The sequence below is a fragment of the Labrus bergylta genome, chromosome 16 (genome assembly GCF_963930695.1).
Source record: "Labrus bergylta chromosome 16, fLabBer1.1, whole genome shotgun sequence".
NCBI lineage: Eukaryota > Metazoa > Chordata > Actinopteri > Labriformes > Labridae > Labrus > Labrus bergylta.
The window spans coordinates 12,775,679-12,791,350 of record NC_089210.1 but is presented as its reverse complement, the minus strand read 5'-3'; the positions used below and the strand labels follow the sequence as shown (position 1 = coordinate 12,791,350).

The following is a 15,672-nucleotide window of genomic DNA, read 5'->3' as shown; positions in this document are numbered from 1 at the left end:
TCGATACTCTCTACACATGGGTCACATCTTCTTACCGTTTATCTAAACCTGCTGCATGTGAGCTGTCTATTTAAAGATTCTCATGAGCAGTGCCTTTTTTATCGAAGTCTTGCATATATTCGTTTTTACCACAACAGCTGGCTGATGTGTTGTGCAAACCTCACTTTGAAGCTTTATGAAAAATCACAATCATTAAAGGTAATGATCATGATTCTATCAGTTATGAATACAATAAGAAACAGACAGCGCTCCAGTTTAGTCAACAATTAATCAGAAGTACAACCCTTTTGCAAACTGTGAGGAACATCAAACAAGCATATCTGGTAGGTTAACTTAATTGGTCAAATAAAGACATTTTTAATTAAAAATGAATGGAAAAGCACCCTACAGTAAGTCTACCTTATCTGTTTGTTTCCAGTTGCTAGTCTGACAGGGCTGAGGTGAAGTTCCACTTGATTGTTTCTGAGGGCAGTGGCCCGCCCGCCTTCGCTCCACGACCTGCCAACAAACAACGTGTCACTTGGACACGTTATTTCCCAGGCTGCTGCCGTTCTGTACCGCCACACTGGAGTGCATTGGACCAAGCTTTTATGACATAATGATAGCTCTGAATAAATGTCTCCTGCTGCTTATTTTACTGCCAAATAAAATAAAAAAGAAGACGTGTCAGGGCAGCAGTGCAGGTTAAGTTGTTAAAAAACGACAGTAAGTGGATGGCAGCAGAACATCACCTTCACAATCAGAATTGCTGTAATGATGTTTGCACTACCTCTGCCTCCTGCATGTACAGCCTCAGGCAGCAATCAAACAACTTCACTTTCATTGGTCTCAATGATGCTTCATTGTCTGATTCTATTTTAGTCATTTTGCAACCAGGAGAAAATGGTGATTCCTTAATCAAATATATATGCCTGTTATTCATTGCATTGTTTTATCTTATCCAGCCACCATGTTTGTAACAAATTACACTTATGAGCTTTATTTTAAGACAAAATACATAAATACTCTATAGGCCGGTTCACTAAGCCCTTAGTGGACTTTTACACCACAGGTCACACCTACCCATTCACACCCATTCACACACTGATGACAGAGGCTGCTATGTAAAGTGTACATCAGTATTAACTTATCCCTTTCACACACATTAATAGGTCGCCACCAAAGCAGTGGGAGCAACTTGGGGCTCAGCGTCTTGCCCAAAGACTCATCGGACATGTGGCTGCAGGAGCTGGTGATCGCACACACGACCTTCCGGTTGAGAGACGACCGACTCTACCGGCTGAGCCACAGCAGCCCCAGTTGGTGACTGTGATAGATCTGATCACGACCTGCCATGCTGCCATTGCCAAAAACTTATGGGGTTAGTAGTTAAGCCTACATTGTTTGTTGGAGGTAGGAGATAAATGAGTTGAGAAATCTAGAAAACAACAGGAAATTACGTGTTGTCACAGGAAAACTGAGTAAATAAAATGTAGACTATAGATTCATGTCTGCTTCAGGCTTCCGTAATTTAAAACTCCAATACTCTGTGTTATAAACCTTCATAAGTTTCAAACTATTGTCTGTACATGATAATTGCTGAATTAAACAGAAGTTCCATCATTGTTTCAAACTTTTGACATACAGAAGAGCAGTTTGTCAAAGTCGAGCTTATTGAATGGTTTCTAAACGTTTTAATAATGAATCATATTGCTTGAATTGCTTCCTCTGAAGATTGTATCTTTAATGTTGGACTTCAGCTTATATATCTTAAGTGAAAAATAAGCCACTTAATGAAGACACAACTGTTCCAAGGGCCATTTGCTGTGTGCTAATTTGCACAAAGACCGAATGAGTGGGAGGTTAATTGTGGGGATTTCAAATCTCACTTGAATAAAATGCGACTGTGAAGCTAGAAATGCTTCAGCGTTGCTCGTTTGCTGGGCGATTAAGCTCAATCAGGACCATTAGCCTCCGTAGGACGCTAATTCAAACAAGCATGGATGTAGTTTAAAGCATAATGGTTGCAATTATGAAACACTGATCTCTTTTATTAGTCATTTTTTGTCATGACTCCTGGAATAACAAGCTTAGATTGAACTTCTTTGTACAGAAAATAACGCAGAATTTTGGAATCATATCAGTGAAACACTTTGTGGAGTCCACGTTTATGCTTTTGTGTGATTGGTGTCTAAACATTTATTTGAAGAAGAGCTGAGAACATTTCCGTTGCAAAAAGAAAGAACAAATAATATGGATTCATCTCATGGATACAGAAGCTTTTAATCTTTCCACCATTCCAGATATTGAGAACAACATTAAGGCCGGAGTAGCACAAATAGTCGGTCAGTATCCCGATCACTTTTTGTCCTTGCAGCCTCTGGGTTTCCTCTGCATCTGCCCCTCCTCTCAGCAGTACAGAAAGCCAGGGATTTTGAGTGAGATACACAGGTTAAGAAAAAAAAAAACTAACACAGAATATTCATGATGCTCGATGCAAGTGACATGCAAGTCACACCACTTGTGCAATCAGAAGTGTGAAGGTGTTGCAAATGAGCAGCTTGTGTGTGGCTGGTGAGCAGTCAGAGAGCTGCAATCTGATTCTCACAGCCGAGCTGTCTGATTGTTCCTGCGGGCCAAATGTGTGTGTGTGACACATAAATATTGAATTAAAAACAGATAAGTGTCGATTTACCAGATATTGATTTAAAACCAATGACAAGTTCAGCCTTGTTCTCGTTGTGTTCATAAGGTACAAACGCTTCAGATAGATCCTGCTCCTGAGCTCTCAAAATGTAAGAAACCGTGCATTACCTTATGGAGCTATTTGTAAATGATACAGCAGTGTCTGTGTATCCAAGTGCTCATTCAAATTAAGACATTATCATTCATACCAACTGGAGTGAGGGTTTTCGGTGCACAGACTGCTGGGTGGATTTGCAGCTGCTCCATCCTGTCCTGTTTCTCTGAACATGCATGAGCGATGGTCAACCTCCTTTTTTTTTGGGAGATGAGGCGATTCAAGGTTCTGCCTGGTTTTCTTCAGCCTCCAAACAATACCAAACCCAATCTTCAAAGGTTAAATCAAAGAATGCAGACTCTACTGGCTCCGTGGAGTTCAGCCAGTCTGATCCCAGTGACCTCTGCGGAGGAACTGGACTGCTTCTCTGAACTGAGTGAAGTCTGAAACGCTCTCTGAACCATTCTATAAATCACTCACTGACCCAAGTCAAGGCCACAAGTCCACACTTCATCATCACATGTACCAACAACAGCGAGTGCACAAGGGTTATTATAGGTTTGAAATAAGTTGCAGTCTAAACTGAACCAGTAAATAAATGATAAAATATGTAATCTTTTGATACTCCATCGGGGTTCTTGCACTCGGGATTCACATTGATAAAACTTTTCATCATGTCCTGTAAATCCAATTGTTCAATGATTGCACATACATGAGTGCAGGGTGTGTCACTCTCTTCCATGCTGCTTCTCAACTAAATTTTAAAAGGCGTCTGAGAGTAGAGGAGCTTCTCTCTGAAGATCTAACGGATATGGGAAGGCACATGCACAGTTTTATTACTTTCTGTACTTTTCCAAAAAAGAGAGCCCTGGTTTTCGGATGCAGTTTTGAAGCACATGATGCAACCTCTTGTAAAGTTTTGCAAGGCGCAGTTTCCTCAAAGACATCTCCCAACATCTGGAGCTGAAGCCGAGGTCAAACTTTACAGGGAGATAGAGAGAATGCGCGTCAGGTTTTGCGCATGGCTTTCCATTTACCCAATCAGGACAGTCTGCTCCCTGAATGACGCTACTGCTGTTCCCTCCTGATCAAATCTTCTGCTGAGCCCAGAGTGAATTAAATCCACAGCTTCATAAACCTCTGCTCGCCGTCTGACCTCTGACAGTGTTTAAACATCTCCTGTGTGACGACAACGGGCGACGGTCCTGCTTACCTTTGATTCAGCTTCATCTGGCATTTCAACATACTGGGTGACACTCTTTCTTCACCTGCATGATCACTTCGTTCACCACGCTATCATCTCACTGTGCCTGTAGTCATTGTGCCAAGACCAATTGCCTTTTTACTCTGCAGGCATTTTGCCACTGCCTCACAGGGACCAAAGAGCTCCTCAGCAGCGGCGGCTGAAAAGAGTTTTGCCTTTACAGTAAGTGCCTGCTTCAGAAGTCCAGCATCTTTGTCCCTTGAATCTCCTCTTACATTTACGTCCTCCTTTAAACTTTGCAGTGTGGCCAATAAGACAGGATACAATGAGCAACATCACTGAATCACTTTTGTTAAGACACACCATCTTACGAGGAACAGACCCAAAATGTTGACATAACGTCTTTACAGCCAAACGGCGATTCAAACAGCTGTTTGCGTTTTAATGACTCTTTGATAAGCACAGCAAGACTTTGCACAAAGTTTAGTCCTCCTGCTATTAGACTTACCTTACGAGATCCTTCTTGTAGAAGTAAATCCAGGAAGGACTGTAACAATGTTCATAAAACAAGTGCGAATTTTGCTCTTGTATTTGAGCATGAACGCCGCACAAACGTACACATTAAAGCAATGTCCCTGAAGTTGAGAGACACAAGTGTTCATCCTCACTAGACTGTCTTTCAAACAAATGGAAAGTATATCTGCAGTGGTTTCTGGGTAGTTATAAAATCCCCAAAAGTCACAAAGTGTCTCTAGGTCATTTTAAACATACTGAAGCCAGCAGAAAAAAGAAAAAAAAAGTAGGTGCTGTTAAATGTTGTGCCATCAGCTGTCAGTCTGTAAAAAAAAAATCCAACCCTGCTGCATGTGATACCACTGAACTTTGGACTGAATGCAAACATTGGGAAATGATCTAATTGTTAATGGTGTTGCTGATCCAGTTGTCTCGCCTTTTAATCCATTCTCTTTCTTTAGGCAAATTATAAGTCTGCTCTAAAATCAGCTCGTTTAGGAATGCCATCATGCACAGTGTCTCCTATGAGCATTAGCGGTTTTAGGCAGTGCTCCTGTAACACTGAGCTTGGTCCTCTTTGTGGCTCCTTCTCAAAAATGTTAGTGAGACGCATGTTAATAAAACAATACATTAATGTCGATGATATTACACTGATGCAAAAGCGAAAGGTGAAACGATTGTGTCTCAACCAAACATAAATGAATAGAATGGCCACCCCCTTCCATCTATCAACCATTAGACATTTCTTTAAAGCACGATCATCTTTGTCTATTTTTGTCCGGGGGGGGGGAATGTGCCCCTCGGACATAAACAAATGGCCCCAGCCTGGCCCCCTCAGTAAAAGTGGTCTTGAACCACCACTGCTTATGAGAAGAGAATCTTTTTCCTTCCTAGAAAGGCAATAGATCGGAACAAAATCTGCAGAATATTGTTGTCTGCTGATCTTCATTGGGATTCACGCATGTGTGTGAAGTCATGACCTGAGATGCACACACAAGCTTCAACCTGTCTGAAAATATCAAACCCATCATACAAACTACTGTACCAACTGACATCAAGTAACCGATAGTGTTCGAATAGCATCTCTGTGTAGTGGAGATTTCTCATGTAACCATAATGTGTAGCAGTCTTATGACAGTTAGAAAAATCCCCTCTCCCCCCAAAAAAGTATATTCATCCGAGCGTACTGTTCTAATAAGAGGTGAACACTATACCACATACCCAATCATGTTATTCAGCCATGTTTGACTGATGTAATCATGTTGAAATGATCATGTGCAAGTTTGTAGTCTCATACAATGAATAGATTAGAGCTGCTCTAATACAGACAATAATAAAAAGAAAATAATCACTACCTGTTGTCTGAACAGGGTTTATTACTAAAATGTTCAAGGACTTTTTTTTTTTACATCTTTCTGAATCAAACTGCATGCAACTACATGCATTTAAAGGCAGAGTCAAAGTGAAGTTATACTTGAAAGTGTTTGTTCACTTCTGCTTTTTTATGCCTTCATTTTAGTCTCTCACACAACACACTAAAATAACTTTTCGTGTCACACACCCACTTTCACACCGAGTAGTGTGACAGTGATTTACAGAATTAACTCTGTCTTCCTGTCGTTAACATACAAACACAGGTTGGTGTAATTGTTTTGTGGAGAGCTGCAAAGTGCTCTTTAGTGAAGAACTTCTGTGTTTCCTGCCGAGCTGCCTGAGTGTTGGTGAGAGGTTTGTGAAACGTAACTTTATGCATGATGATGCTTTTACAGTGTGACGTCCTGCCCTCTGTCCGCATTTTTTTGGCTTCCTGGCTTGGCAGAGAGTAGGCGGAGTCAGGAAGGCCATTAGTTGAACTGGGTACACCCGAGTCCATCAGGACTCTGCTTATAAGTGGCTTCCACTCTAACTTGTGTCTCTCCTCTCTTTCTCTCAGGCCTCCACCAACTGGTTTGCGTTTGTTCGCACTCTACAACACTCCAACAATACATTGCATTCATGACTGATTTACCTAATTATGATTGTTTTAACTTTAGTTTGATAATAAATTAACTTCCTTTAAACCTTGTTTAATGTGTGATACCCTTCCTTTGTCACTTACTTCGAGCCAGTTTGTGACACAGACACATAAAGCTGTCCAGTCATTGTCTTATAGTCCTTATAGCTACCATCTGACTGATTGAATCCACAGACTGTCTGGGACTTTACTTCTTCTTTTCAGGAAACTGTTTAGTGTTTGCAGAAAAGCCGGTACTTCACTGTACCATCGAGAGGCGGGTGATTTGCATCTTTCCAGGCATTGGTATTACAATCACACACTTCGTGGCAGCTTGTTTGAAATGTTTCTGAGGGATGCCTGAAGCATAAATATTCTTTGAAGACCATAGATCAATTGTCTGAAATGATCAAAACCTACAGTGCCGCGCTGATTCCCTTTGAAGATGGAGACAGTTCTGCTGAAGGCTCCTGATTTCAAACATTGCTGACTCAGTGACATTTCATAACCCCTACAGTGCATTATCATGTGCTCATCTATTTTCAATATCACAAAGTACCACAAGGATGGCATCTCACAAACACGGTGCTGTTCATTCATATATGCAATGCCACTGATGGAAAAAAAAAAGGTTTTTAATCTTTCTCTGCAGAATGACACCTCTGGTAACAAGAATATTTGAAGGTGAATATGCAATAATTCATCTTCCATCATGTGCTTTGTATCGCATAGCAATGCAGGTTTTCATACCAGCCACATACAGATCGACTTGCTTATCATTTTTAACCAATTATAAAAGTTTGGTTACTCCAATATCTAAGTTTGTTAGCTCAATTATTCTGTTTAGTTTCCTATTTTACTCACTTCAGTCTCGCCTTTCAAACCGTGTTGTTGTGCAGTTTGGAAACATTCAGAAATGTCAGCCATCAGTGTCATCATTAACATAGATTTGAGCACCACTAGGAAGAAAATAGTTGCTTGACGTGCTTTGGCAGGAAATAGTTCTTAATGAGACCGTACATAATGAGGTCTGTGGAGGGAATAAAAAAATACTCTGGATCATAAGACTTTTCCCAATGATAAAAAAATAACTGTTCTTGTATCAAAATGATAAGAGACTGTAGATGAATGCGGATGTGATTCTTTTGCTTGAACAGATTCCTTCATGTGGCATCTTGTCTCTTCTATTGTTGCCCTCTTTTTTTTCCACATTTTGTGTGACTGTGAGCTGTTGTAAGAGAATGTCAGCGTTTCCGTTTGTAACACCTCATCATGCAAGTTGGCAGGCTGACTCAAGGTCAACGAATTGGGAAATTACAACCGCAGCCTGTTTGAAAAGCAGGATAAGAAAGTAAGGGACAGTGTGAAATATGGTTTCCTCACGCTTTAAGACTGAAAAGTTATTATTATTTTTTTTTTATAATAATCTGCACCAAGCAGAGTGTGTATGTTAAATTGCAGCTCCTGTCGTCTTAATGCTCTTCAGGCCCTCCTCCGCGCAACAGTATGTGTGACCTTTACATGATGAACCACGTGGGGCCACACTTCTGACACGTCGTTTTGTCTTGGGAGTCTTTGGCAAAGAGGCTCAAACTCTCCTCAGTGCAAGAATGCATGACAGTGCTGTGAGTTCTGGGGCGGCTTTTTGAAAGGCCACTATCCATTTTCAGAACATTTAACAAGCAGCTAGCACACACACACACTGTGTTTTGCTCGGCCCCATGAATCAAACCTGCTCACCCGAATGGCCCCCCCCTTTATTTGCTCTAATGTGTTCCTAGCTTGAAAAAAAGAGGAAATATTTTTTATCCCTGTGCTTGGCTCCAGTTTTTTTTTTGAACAGCCCTTTTTTAGCAGAGTCTTTGTATTCTCGTTAAAGCATTTTATTACATTTTACTGTGTTAAATACTTGATTCTGATTTGCTTACTTAACAGTCTGCTATCCCCCGTTAGCACATAGTTGTTCAGAAGCACTAACTATTACTATGAGGGGCATTGATAGGGACGCGGCACTAACTACTGACTCTGGAGGACTACCTGCAATAATGTCAACCCGCTGAGAGAAGTACAGTTCTTTACTGTTTGATAGAGAAGGAAACAAAAATATGAGGCGGTTAAAAGACAAAAACGCTTCCCCCTTGTCAGAGAAATCTACAAAAGTGAAGATGACACTTGTTAACGTGTAATGGAACGTGGTTTGTGGGATGGTCGTGCTTTAGAGACCCACATTTCTGTGCCTTTATTGGAGAGATGAGACAATGAATAGAGTCAAATCAGGGAGAGAAAGTGGGTAATAAAATGCAGAAAGGAGCAACAGGCCGGATTCCAACCCAGAGGATTATAGCCTCTGTACTTGGGGTGCAGGCACTAACCACTACGTCACCGGGGCCCCACTTCTACTACCTCTTGTCCTAGACCAATATTAATAATGTGTTTTTAACAAAAAGGTTTATTCAAAAATAAAAACTCTAACTTAAACTCACACACTGTCTCCTGTCTTAGAAGCAGCTGGAAAAAAACAAAACTTTATATACCATAGCATCTTTTTTTGTAATAGCTGAGTATTGATAATCAAGTGATAACCCAAAACAGACGACTCCTGTGTTGTCCTTGAATTCTGAAGTGAGCTGAGCTGGGATCCTTGCAGCCAGGTGCAGCTCCCCGAGTCATTCCTTCTGAGTGAGAGACAAACATGTTCGTAAAACCTTCAGCACGAGCTTTACTTTATAGGTGTCAGGAAGCGTAAGCGTGTCTGAAAGAAAAAGACATTCACTTCAAAGTCAAGCAATGAGCTCGCTCTGTGTCAGAGAAGCAGCACAGACTTAAAACACATTTGCACATTTGTTTCCGACACTCTTTTGGTAAGAATCCACACTACTGCGGTTGTAAGAGTCTAAGAATAAAAAGGGGTTGATTGGTTAAGTTCAGATGTTAGATCAGGCGCCCAATGAACAGTCCCCAGGTTTGACTCCTGATCCTGACACTGTTTGGCGCATCCCCCACTCCCCACCCCCACACACACACATTTCCTGTCACCACACAGCTCTCCTGTCTGAATAAAGTTTAAAGTCCCAAAATAACCTGAAAAACAAAGCAGAACAGAAAAACTCTTTCTAAGAGAAATCTAGTCCAAGACACCATTGATTATTTACAGCACTTTGATCTTAGCGTCAGACAGCCCTTTGATAACTTCCTTCCTATCCATCATGTTCCTTTTCCACTTTCAGCTTAAGCAAGGTCATGTAACCGAACTTAAGACTTCATATATTGTTGATAGACCGATTTGAATGATTCAGTAGTCAAACAACTTTGATGCTGTAAGACACAAAGGCTGACAATTCCAGCGGAGCTCACTGTAAGTCCCGGCTATGTCAGCAGACATTAATAATCCTCTTATGTTCACTGAAACTTGTCATGCATTTCAGATTGATCCCTCTGTTGCCTTTGCACAGCTTTCTCAGCCAATCACAAGCCATTAAGCAGAGCCTACTTTACAGGCTGACAGGGCTGATGAGCCTTGTTATGTCTTTTAGTTTTACCTCTTCTCTAAGGTTTGGTGGGTAGGTGTGAAGTCATTTAGATGTAAATTACTGCACTTCCACAAGAAAACATGCAGTTAAAACCTGGGATACATTTTGACTAAGTGTTTTCCTCTAATTTACCTCAGACAGGCTGCTTGAGTGTTGTTTGCTGCATTAACGCCACATTTGTACCTGCTGTCTGTGAGAGAACCTCCTTTTCAAAAATCCCAAAATAAAATGCATCTGCACTGACAGATCACTCATCTTTTAAGATCGAATATTGCCGAGTGTTAAATACCTCCTGTAAATTCAATGGTTGTCTAAAACTTGTCTTATTTAGTCTTGTACTACTCTTTGCTTATTCTGTGTTTATTGTTGGTATTTAATGTTATACATTAGTACAAAGAGAGCACAGTTCACCGCAGTCAAATTCCTTGTGTGTGTAGTAAACATACCCGGCCAATAAAGCTGATTCTGATTGTGTTGTTTTCCAATGGCTGACTTAACTGATTGTTTGAGATGTAGCCTACACTATGTCAAACCTATGAAACGGCAAGAAAAGAATATTTTTCCCTATGTTAAAATAATTATTCATGATGTCTTTCTTGATCTTTTCTTTCTCTTTTAAAACCCAATAGTAACCCTGCTTGCACATGTTTCTCTTTCACCTTAAACCTAAAACCTAGAGACTCAGACAGTGGAACCCTGTGAGGAGGAGACATCAGAGCAGACAGCTCGTGGAGTGAGCAGCAAATATCTTAAAATATTTAATATGCTGAGGGTTGCTCGAAGTTGAGACGGCAAAAGACAAGAGAAAGAGCCCCACTGACACCGAGTGAATGCGCCCATTTTTTCTCTGAAAGCGTGAAAGTGATGACACAATGGAAGTGCTTTGATAAGTCTCATTACAATAAAACAGAGCCAGTGTGATTGCAAAGAGCGTCGCTACAATCTATGATAATTTCCCTCCGAGAATCTATCCCAGGCAGGCAGAAGTAATCTCAGCGGCCATGCATTTGCTCTGATTCTTGTCTCCTGTTCTCCAAAGTAAGGCCATTAGTTCCACAATTACAGAGAATTATATTCAAGAACGATTCACCTCTTTTTTTTCCCCTCCAAATTGCCTTCACATTAAGAGTCAATGAGGCATTATATCAACAGAGCACGTCCTCTAACCATGTTTACGGGACCGATGGCATTTTATTCACACCCTGAAAACAATCATGACGGCTTTATGGTTTCATTTCATTAGCGATGCCTTCATAAATCTCAACCTTACATTAATAATTACAACTGGATAAGCAACACAAGCGTACAGTATCGATCAAAAAGCCAAACAGAAGCATTAGTTTTGTAAAACACAACTGTAAGACGGAGACTATGAGACGTTTAAACGCTGCATCTCTCTGGAAACCTTTTGTTTTCTTTATTACAGTATGTTCAGGAATAAAGAATATAGATAATAAGCATGATGTCTGGCCTTTAAAACTGAAAACAGTATGCACCTTTATGAGAAACAAGTGTTACTGTAATATAGCTCAGCTTCTCGTAATAACTACATTCAGATTATCAGCCGACTTTTTTTCCCCACACATTAGTATTTAAGTTAAGTTGAGTTTTTCAGAGAGAAGCACTTTTTATTTTTTACCTCCATCTGGAAAAGAAAACGTTTCTGGATCTTAAAGCCGAGGCGGCCAGGCTCTGAGTTTTAGCATTAGTGTCAAATGTGGTGAAAGTTTGATTTAGTGTTGGTCATTTGGCAAAGTTAACTACATTTCCTCACCTTTGAACACACCGTTGGGCACATTCACTCAGTCGATTAAGGAGGTAAATGTCTAAGTCACAGGTTCAGACTTACTGTACACATAAAAGCTTCCTGGAGAGGGTGGATGTAATCACTGCATACCCCTACTTTCCCTCTGGGCGGGGGGGTGCAGTCATGTACATTGTAGTCCTCTGCACTGAACATTTCTCCACTACTGTTCAAAAATCATTTGATTTTGCAACCAAATAGTCTCTCAATAACACTGTTTAACAGAACTGACAGATTCTTCATATAATGCAGCAATCCATTGTGTCCAAATGGCAGCCATTTAAAAAAAATGCAAACAACACATTTGATGATTCACAGCTAGACTGATTTCTGGGTGGCTGTGGATCAGTTGGTAGAGTCGGCTGTCTCCCAACCAGAAGGTTCTCCTGCAGATCCTGCATCTGAATGTCCGATGTGTCCTTGGGCAAGACACTTAACCCCAAGTTGCTCTCGCTGCTTCGTCGTATATGAATGTGTACATATGGGATTAGTTACGTCTCCAACCTCTGGCATCAGTGTGTGACTGGGTAGGTATGACCTGCGGTGTAAAAGCGCTTTGAGCAGTCAGAAGACAAAAGCACTATATTATGGAAGCTCAAGTCCATATACCGTTTACCAAGTCCATTTCTAACTGTGATGTTAGGTTGAAAGAGGCTCAGCGTAAAGGTTGACTTGTCTGACTTTGGCTAAGCTGTAATCAGATAGTTTGATTTGACTTGATTGATGAGAACATATCCCTCCATAAGGTCCTTCCCTTTTCAGTTGCTCAGTATTAAAGAAGAAATAATTAGTCAAGTGAATTTATGTAACACCTTTAAAGAGCAGACGTCACAAAGTGCTTCACAATAAAAGACCAGAACAAGCAGAGACATTAAAAACAGACAGTTACATCAAACCAGTCAATGGCACAGATCAAACAAAGGCAAGTCTAAATGGGGCACATAGACTCGAGATAAGGGAGACAGTTAGCGTGGCTCTGTCCTATGGGTTTCAAAACCTGCCAATCAGCATCCCCTAAGGTTGACACTAATCAACACTTTGTTTCACAAGAATGAAGCCAAAGTGTCGAATTTGCATTTTTCCAGGATATGTAGCCTATTAGACTATTTCTAGCCCCAGGCAAAAACACAAGGAAGTGACAGTAGCTGACAAAATAGCAAGAAATGTGGATACAAATGTTTTACAAATATTTTGGTGTATTTTTTCCCCCGTCTATATTAACAGAATTAAATGACACAAATGAAACGTAACATTGACAGTGTTTAAATGGACGGTTCCCTGATACCATTACCTTTTTTTTTTGTCATCCATATGCTTTCTTTCCTGCATTTCCTTCTATTTCTGTTTTGAATGAGAACTATGTTATGTAAATCTCAACCCTCGCCTGCATGTGAAACAATAGGTTCGTAACCCCTGAGGGTGGCTAACGACTGACTGACCGACCGCTGTGGTTTCCCAGGAGCTGGCACGCATACTCCACCACTACTGCTTAATTAGTTGCCTGTGTGCCTGGAGACCCATTCTGCACTTGACCTTTGTGAAGGTAAGGCAAGCAGCACATGTTCAACAGACCAGAGGAAATGAGGTGAGGGGAAAGGTTTTCACTTTAGTCAGTTGTGTGTATGTAAGTACAATAGGTGTGCTTTTTTGTGGCTGTGTTTTATCCCAGCTCCCCCTCCCACAATGCACTGCGTCTTCAACGTGAATCTTTTCATTATAGTGACACAGAGCATGAAGTGGTTATGCAGAGACAGCGATGACACACGCTGAGAAAACACACACACACACACACACACACACAAAAAATACTTCTGCAGAGGATGTAAATTAAGTTTTTACTTAATTTAAAGAACAGCTTGAAGTTTAATACCAGAGAGGAGAATATGTTCCTGGGGAAACCTCAGGGAACAATATATTCAAAAGGTGCAATGATGCAGGTAGAGGTTAGCTCACAGACCATTTTGGTATTTAATGAGATTTCCTCCAGAGGGGTTTCTGGCTGCCAATAGTAAAATCATCTTAAAGGAAAGTCTGCTGTTCTCATTGTCCATTGGAAAAAAAAGGAACATCCTCATTATCTTCCACAGCTTTGGCTTACTATAGGACAAGGAGATGTCTGGATTTACAACTTTCAGCACTGCAGGCAAAAGGGAGAAGCCACTGAAATTACACATTCCAGCAAGAAACAAGCACAATGACATTATATATGGAAATATATAAAATCATATCTTATATTTTATAAGATTTTACAAGATAGTATTTTTTCCCATTATTGTATTTGAGCTTTTTTTTTGTTATTCATGCTTTTTTTTTGAAGAAGCACTAGTTACTGTCCTTTCTGGGACACAGCACATCCTCAGCTCTTTTGCTTTAGATGTCGTCTCCACAATACAGAGATTACAGACGCGGGTTTGTAAAGTGTGTGAAGTTTCAGGGTTGGCGCCTCAGTAGAATTTCAATAGGTTTTCAAGGCAGGAGTTAGAAAAGACCTCTGCAGTTCTGAAGTCTGTTAAAAAAAAAAGATTGCAAAGCACATCTGAATGCTTCCTCATTATTTCCCTCTGTTTAATGAGAAGGAAAAGATAAATGTACTTGGTGGTAATTGATTTCTTTGTGTATTGTTAGGCATTTCTGATGAGTGGCAGAGGTGAATTTTACCTCAGAGTCTTTCAAAGTTCACGACATTTACAACAGCTTCTATGGTATTTTACTCTGAAGGTTAGAATAGTCAGTCAGACAGCTTGTAGTCACCCAGTGAACACGTCCTTCCTTTATAATGAGCCGTTAATACATTAAAGACCTCAAAGAACAACATGTTGTCATGGCCTCAGCTGCATGTGTGACACTGTAGGTGGAGGCAGGCTGCAGGCTTGCAAGGAAGTATTACAGATATATGAGCGGTATATAGGGAGAAGTTGTACAGAACTGAGGAACTCCATGGTGCACCACTGTCTGCACCATGGCTCGTAACATGTCTCACATTGTGGGTTACAAATGGCTCGCAGCGACATTAAAAAACAAAAAACAAATATCCAGTTCTTTTTACTTCTAGATTCTGCCACAGGGACAGTATTGGCTGGCTAATCAAATAATAATGGAGGAACATCAGAAATAAAAGCTCCAATAAGCTTTTGGCCGTCACATTTCTACTGCGAGAGTGTCGTTGTGATGGAAGAGACTCTCAACTTTGAATTATATCCAACAGTTGCTATCTTGCTATCTAACTACATAATATACTTTTAAAGGTAGAGTCAGTATCTTTGGAATCTGCCTGTTGGAAAGGCAGGTGCAAAACATGGGCGTTTAGCTTGTGCTAGTGTGGTAGCTTGCGGTGTAGGTTCAAGCAGTAAGACCAATGTCCTTACTTGGGCAATAAAGAGAATCAAATGTGTATTGCATCGTATCGTATCATGTCTTATTATATCATGTTTTTCATCAAGAACATTACAGGATGATTAAAGCTGTTTTTTGTGTGTTAAATTCTTGTTAGTAAATGTTCAGAAACAGATTATTTAGCCACATAAAGAAAGAGAACTGTAAAATGTACTTTGTGCATCTTTTCCTGCCACAAATAAATAGATGTGCCACAAGCAAACACCACAAAGTCAGTGCCTCCAAAACAATTCAAGGGACATGATATAAGCTGAAGAAGAGAGAGTAGTTAGGCGTATTAAGTAATTAAATGTTAAGCTTAGAAACAACATAGTGTTGCAGTTTCAGCATTTTCGAAAGGTCATGTTGTTGTGAGTTCACAATGGAGGTTAAATCTAAAGCTGTATTCATACAGGACACAAATATTACCATGGGAATTCATTTGATATAACTGCAGAAGGTTGCGCTAATCTCACATCTTTAATCTGCCGAATGCATTTGCTGCCATATTTCACAGAAGACAGATAACGTCCAGCA

At 40.4% G+C, this 15,672-nt stretch overlaps 1 protein-coding gene across 1 annotated transcript in view; it reads left to right on the top strand.

Moving 5' to 3' along the window:
- The window catches only part of usp31 (ubiquitin specific peptidase 31), a 45,816-nt gene extending 44,004 nt beyond the window's left edge, over positions 1 to 1,812 (top strand). The window contains exon 17 of the mRNA XM_065964780.1: positions 1,152 to 1,812. Coding sequence (XP_065820852.1) covers positions 1,152 to 1,235 — 84 coding nt within the window. The 3' untranslated portion in view covers positions 1,236 to 1,812. The remainder of the gene's footprint in view (positions 1 to 1,151) is intronic.
- The last annotated feature ends 13,860 nt before the right edge of the window (positions 1,813 to 15,672 follow it).